Here is a 7,349-nt window from a genome sequence, read left to right as displayed (position 1 = left end):
TTAGTTGAAAATCTTGAATTACTAATATTTTGGAATTTTAAAAAATTTAAATTGGAAATTTTGTACGAAACTGTGACATTCGACAAAATTTGTTTTTGTATTTGTATTTGTATTCGTTTACCGATCTCCGCTTTGTATTTCGAATTCTCATTTATTAATAAAATGGAGTATTTGCACATGTTATATTGTTGAGATAATATTTATCCATTTACAAGTTTCATTTTATGTGTTTTGAACCTTTAATATGTTCAGAACAAAGTCCAAGGACCAAATGCGTTAAAACTCGAAGTTCTAGAATTTCTAAATGTGTCACATCGCGACGGATACCAGTTGTTCCCGTCGCGTAGCGTGAAGTTTCTAGGGATTTTTCGAGGAGCTATTGGGTCGCGCTAAGTGACGAAGTTCTTCCATGGTCTGCCGTAATACGCGAATCGAGGTTCTGCTACGAGTTCTCTTTCAAAAAAGAATGAAGAATAGAATAAGGGATCTTGTGTTGTTGGAAGCCTTTAAAACTCTTTTGGAATCTCCTTGAATTTTTGAACTTGGTTAAGAGAGAATCTCTGAAGCTCCACAATTGAAAATGAAGACAAACGGGGGTTTATAAAGCTGCTTGGACAAAGTGCACTACCATGCACAACAGGGGAACGATCGTGCACCGATTTAGTAAGTCAGTGTTTTTCTTTCGTTCGGCTAGAATCGTAGTTGCTATATTTGGTTAAAGTCCAAAACTTTTGGAGAAGGTTGGCACAGTCATGCACCTTTATGGCACAATCATACACTTCCAGGATGATTCTCGCATTGGCTCGACATTATCACGTGCATTGCCTTACACTTTCACGGCCATGCACCTCGAACATGGTCTGCACTTCCCTGCATGGTAGTGCAGCCTTGCCACGAAACGCCATATTTTTGTCATTTTCCTATCGGGTGGACGTTCAGGCCTGCAAATTCGCAAATAACTTAAATAAGTACCAAATACAACAAATTTGTATGGAATTTTCTATAAATATGGGATTGATTTTGATGAATAAAGATGTACACTTTGTGTTACATCACTGGTGACGGTAGTGGTGATACTCGTCAGGTGGTGTTGTCAAGAGAGTATGGTGAAAGATGAATGAAATGAAAAAAAAATGTGAGGGTGAGGGGGGGGATGAATGGTTTTGATGGAATGAGATTCTTCATGTAATTGTTTATTCCCATTTATTGACTAATCAAGCACCCATTTTTTTCATTATCTCACAATGACTCTTTCCATTTCCCCTGACAATGACATTCATGCATATCAAACACTACCTTAACCTTACGGGAAGAGAAAATATTCTACGCGTATTGATAACGCTAGACGCAAGTCTCTTTGGTAAGAAGAGTAGTCTAAAGCTTGAATCAAATTATGCTTATACAAACTTTGCGAACTTATACATGTCTATTATTTATATAAACATATAATAATAATTTCTATTTTACATGATAATACATACATATTACATTATAAATACATATTACATTATAAATAAATACAATATTACATAAAATATGACCAAAAAGAAACTAAATGATTTATATATAACGACAGTAGCAGCAGCAGCAACAACAACAACAACAACAACAACAACAACAACAACAACAACAATTAAATGCTCTTTAACCTAGCGGTATCAACGTGTTGGATAAGACTTTGTCTTTCCAAGTGGTTAGTGATAAAATCTCATAAATGAAAAAAAACATGGGCACACACACACACAAACTTCATGCTATATGATAAAGTATAAGCATGTTACAAATTTGATGTTTGGTATATACATATTATAAATTTGGTTGTTTTCATAAATTACGAACCTTGCCTTACTGTTTCCCAAGTCGTAACACGTTTAGCGCTTATCACTTATATTGTTAGTAATTTCGTATGAAAAGATTATTTATCATTATACTTAAAAAGTATCGATAAATATCTACATCTTCATACGAAAACCTATAACGTCATAAGGAGAGGGTCAATGGTCATAAGATGTGTTGCATAATTATATAGAGTGTTTAAGATAAAACAAAAAAGATTTGAGAACTAAGAGAAACTATCAAACCCATACATTAATATATGGATTTATCTAAAATTCTAATTAAATACATGAATTTTTTGTGTTTAAAACTTGTTAAGAGTAAGAGAGGGAGATAATAGAGAATAAAAAAAATAGTCAATACAATTGTATCAATTTAATTTATATTTTACTAATAAATTAATGTTTTCTTATTGGTTCTAGCTAGCAGATTTCATATCAATTGTGATTTTGTGTTTTTGTTTTGGAACAACATTTTGAATCCTGGTAAGTTCTTTGGTTTACCAATCATCAATACCCGAGTTCAAGTCCTGAGAAAAAAATTCAATTGATTGTTATCAAATATTCCTAAATGTGCGCGCGCGCATACATTTGATGTGCGTCATGTATATAGAGTGACATAATGATAATATAGATCTTAATGTGACCTAAATGTCCAAAAATCATCCATCAACAAAGCCAAATGGTACACACGACAAAAAGAAGATGACCTAACAAAATATATGGGGAGACAGGTCAAAGTTAGTCAACAAGACATGGGAAACAAAATTCCAACAAATAAACCAAAATCAACTATAGAGGTTGACTTGTCTTAGAATTCATATATCACCTTACGAAATGATGAAACTACTTATCATTAGTAATATTTTCAGTAGCTTCTTTATATGTCATTCAAATTAATAATCCTTTTAACTCAGATAAAGAAACTTGATATTTAAATATTCATATATTAACATTTATACCCCAATCTTTTATTACTGAAAAGTTATATATAAACAAACAAATTGACTTTTAATAGTTCAAACGATAACTTGTTGATTTATAATTATTTGTACTATGTAATGAGTGATATTCGTAATTTTTATTTTCGTTGTTAACGACAATCGAACCGTCAATTACTATTTATCTGGTAAATTCAGTTTTGGTTTGGTTAATTTGTTTTCTCTTTCGCTCGTGTAACCATTTGGGATTTTGGGGTCTCAAATTACCAGGGATGTGCAAAATGTGGTTTAGTTATTACTCTTAACCATAGCCATAATCAAACTTTGGTAACCAACCAAGCCTAGTTTAAACTAAAATTTCAGCAAAATGAGTATGGAAAAAGAAATAGCGACAACAAACGATAATAGAATGAATGCTAATATATACATAGACAAATTTTCAAGGTTTTCGTTAAAGCATTAATACTTATATTCAATCCACACACGTGCATAAATACATACATCTCGACATAAGCATGCCTTGTTTTTGTTCTGATTCTGTCAACATACGGTTACAACACGCCCTTACCGCAACCATAACTAATTAATCGATTAAACAACCTTAACCATAACCCCGATTAATCTCGCTCATCGGATTAAGTTACAATTTAATTATCAATTAATTTCGATTGACGGGTTAACAACGTTTGCCGACCCAATAACCAAACTCCAAGTTTTTGTCAACCCTAAATTAAAAAGCAAATCCCCAAATTTCAAAACTTCCTTAACAAGTGCATTGATTTCGTATTTCCTCAAAAGTTGACAAATTCTGATCGATCCGAATCAAATAAACAAATACCCATTTCGTAATTCGTGTGTGTTTGTGTGTTGAAGCATTAATGGCGATCGGCGGCAACGGAATTGTTGCCGGCGGAGAAACACGGCGGGCACACGCGGCGATGACAATGGTGCAGCTTTTCGCCGGAGGATCACATGTTATTACAAAAGTAGCCCTCAATTTTGGAGTCAGCCGTCTTGTGTTTTGCGTATATCGTGACGTACTTGGCCTTCTAATTCTTGCTCCCATCGCCTATTTTCGTGAAAAGTATGTTAACGCCTCTCAGATCTCTGTTTTCCGATTCGGGTTTTTCGAAAAAATTGAAATTTGATTAGGAATTGTGTGAAAATTAGTGTCGTAGAAATCGATAGGCGCTAGTCGGGCCCACTAGAGACTAGGGGATTAATTGGATTGAAATTTATATACCAAATTTTATATATTAAAATTTCGATTTTGACCGAATTGGAGACTAGTCGGTGGGGTAGTCCGCATCTAGGCATGATTTTTACAACCATGGTGAAAATGTAAATGTTAACGAGTAGGCTGTGAAAGTGCATATGAGAGTGGTTTAGTTAATCATTTTTATAAGAGAATTGGGGTATAATATAGTTTTAATCAGATGATTCTGTTACTGTGGTTTAAAGGCTTTTGTTATGCTTAAACAAGAATTCTTACCGTTATTGACAAGGTTGTAGTAGTTGCTAGTCAAGTAGTGGGGATCGGACTTTAATGTATAGTTTTCAGTTTTATACACACACACACACATTGTTATTTGTAATTTTCAGTTTTGTATATACTCATACACATTTTGCTAGAAACCGCTGATTTCGACCGGAAATCGCCGATTTTGGCCAAAACCTCGCCAGAAAACGCTGACTAAGTCCGATTAATCCTGATTTTGGCTGGATTTGACCGTTCATCTATTACTTGGCGGACAGCACAATATTAATTAGTGGGGTGGGGACTAGCGATTATCGGGGATTAATCGGCGGCTAGTCGGGATTTTTACCACTATACTTGTTGACACGTATGTGATATACACTTATGGATTACATGTACTTGATCAGTTATTTAAGGATATGATAGAATCAAATAAGTACTTAGATTCATGTAGAATCTGTACCTGTATATGCTGTTTATATGTAGTGTGTTGCTTCATGAATTAACGGTTAGAAAGTTGAACCAAGTTTAATGACTTGTGATATTGTTTAGTTCCAAGATTGTTTGATATGTTAATTGATTCTACATGAACATAACTTTCTAATACGTTGAGTCTTATATGTTATATTCAGGAAAACAAGACCACCATTAACTAAGCGTTTCCTTTTGTCATTCTTCTTTCTTGGGTTAACTGGGTAGGTTTCCGCTACTACATGCCCAAAAATCAATAATTATTAATTATCACGCGTCTTATTACTATTATTAAACTTATGTGAACGTGAATAGGATATTTGGAAACCAGCTTTTGTTTCTTTTCGGTCTCGGCTACACAACTCCTACATACGCTGCAGCTGTACAGCCTTCAATTCCTGTGTTTACCTTTATATTCGCTACAATTATGGGGTCAGTTCAACTAGTTTTGTAAATGTATACATATATTCACGTGTATATAATTGTATGTCTTTTCCTTTGAGTCCATATGAAGTGGTTTTATATGCAGTACAGAAACAGTGAATTTACTTAGAACTGAAGGTCAAGTGAAAGTTGGAGGTACATTCGTGTGCGTCTGTGGTGCCATCTTCATGGTTATGTTTCGTGGGCCTGTTATATTTGGTTATTCTGAAAACGACTTATCTATACGTAATGAAATTAGTGCAAAGGGTCAACCCGAGCCGGCTGGATGGTTATTGTCTACTTTTATCGGGCTTGGGTTTGACACGTGGCACCTTGGCGTGTTATGCTTGTTAGGAAACTGCATGTGTATGGCAGCCTTTCTAGCTATTCAGGTATCTGATCATATTACATTGGTTTCATCCTGTTTTTGTTTATATTGCAAGTTTGGTCCCGAGAATTTAAAAATCGCATACTGTTAAATGGCTTGACCGATTACGAGACATAATTTTTTTAAGGATTTAAATTTGAAACTGTTATTATGGTTCCCAGATTTAAAAAATTGCAACCTTTTAGGAAACTATTTTATTACGGTTTCAAAATTGTTAGGACTTAATAGTTTACAATTTTTAAAATTTGGGAACCAAGCTTGCAAAATGGTCAAACAAGGACCATTTGTGCAAATTTCTCTTTTATGATTAAATACTTTGTATTAAAATCAATTCAGGCACCAGTGTTGGCTAGATATCCTGCAAGTTTGTCGGTTACAGCATATTCCTACTTTTTCGGTGTTATATTTTTAGTCTCGACCGCGTTTGTGATGAATAACGAGTCAACAGAATGGAGTTTGACCGAATCTGAGTTTTGGGCAGTGCTTTATGCTGTAAGTATCACTTTTATTTTCTTTTGGTTGTATGCATATGTTAGTAGATGTAAACATGAATACATGATTACATTTTGATCATTTTCAGGGAACCATATCATCCGCGTTAAATTATGGACTTTTGACTTGGTCAAACAAGATCCTGGGACCCGCTTTGGTTGCGCTTTACAATCCACTTCAACCTGCTGCATCTGCTTTTTTGTCAAGAATTTTCCTAGGAAGCCCGATATGCATGGGAAGGTTTGTTAATCACACGAAACATGTTCTGTTTAAAATGTCAAAACCTTCGTTTTTTTTGTGTGTAAATAGTTAAATTTACTGTGTTTTTAGTTATTGAGTTGATTCTTATTCGTTGTGTAAACAGTATTGTAGGAGGATTTTTGATCATCTCGGGACTTTATTTGGTTACTTGGGCAACATATCAAGAAAAACAACAAGCGGTTTTGGGTGGTCGACATTCTCGGGCAGCAGAGTCACCGTTGATTGGTCACATTTTCTCGGGGACTACGACCTCCTTGCCAAAGATTGTGGATTGAGTGTTGGTGTCAGGTGCGGAATCTTGGTCTTCTAAAATTATCTTTATATGTGACACAAGTAGGGAAAGAAGAAATACTCAAGTAGGGATTTTGATATTAGAATTGATTACACAAATGTGACACATACATTATTTGTTTGAACCCAAGAGTTGGGTACGACTATGGCCGGCTCGAGCTTCTTTGAGATTATAATATTCGCCCCCCTTTCGTTATTTGGTTTTATTTTGCTTTCGATCCTAAATTGTGGTTAGTAAGTTTTTGTTTATTTTTTTTAAGTTGATGGTTTAATATGCATGTCTAAACTTTTTTACATTGAAATTGAAGACCTACGGACCACAAGCTGTGTCGCTTGCTAAATTGGATTGAAATAAAATGAAATGCTAAAATAAATTGAGTCGAGCAACTAAGAACATAAGCAAGTGCTTCTAGCGATTAATAAATTTCATGGTTTATAAGAAATGTTTACTTTGTTTACCAATTAATGACATCTCCCAGCTGAAACCGCTGTAGGAAGTGTAGGTGTATAACTGAGCTATATATTACCTTAAGCTTCAATCCTTTCATTAAGTTAATGCATCAATTAACTTTTGACTGAATTAAAGTTTCTTATGTATACATAAACATATATATGTTGGTGTATGGATTTACAATTGTATGCTGATGGACTTCGGTAGGGCCGTTAATTTTACCCGTACCCGAATAAACCCGTTAACCAATACCTGAAAACTGATTAAATTGAATGTTATTAGGGCCGGGTATCACTTACTCCTCTAAACATCAAAAAGC

General features: G+C 34.5%; 1 protein-coding gene across 1 annotated transcript; it reads left to right on the top strand.

Moving 5' to 3' along the window:
- The first annotated feature begins 3,646 nt into the window (after positions 1–3,646).
- On the top strand, positions 3,647–6,982 carry LOC143547755 (WAT1-related protein At4g19185-like). Its single transcript, XM_077039099.1, has 7 exons — positions 3,647–3,860; positions 4,886–4,948; positions 5,040–5,156; positions 5,254–5,539; positions 5,872–6,027; positions 6,116–6,267; positions 6,392–6,982. Exons 1-7 carry the CDS (start codon positions 3,655–3,657, stop codon positions 6,561–6,563), a joined length of 1,152 nt encoding a protein of 383 aa, XP_076895214.1. The 5' UTR covers positions 3,647–3,654; the 3' UTR covers positions 6,564–6,982.
- Positions 6,983–7,349: the final 367 nt, after the last annotated feature.

Source organism: Bidens hawaiensis, unplaced genomic scaffold (assembly GCF_021521415.1).
Source record: "Bidens hawaiensis isolate Kalapana, Puna unplaced genomic scaffold, B.hawaiensis_p1.1 tig00014826_1, whole genome shotgun sequence".
Taxonomy (NCBI): domain Eukaryota; kingdom Viridiplantae; phylum Streptophyta; class Magnoliopsida; order Asterales; family Asteraceae; genus Bidens; species Bidens hawaiensis.
This window is presented reverse-complemented; position numbering and strand designations above follow the sequence as displayed.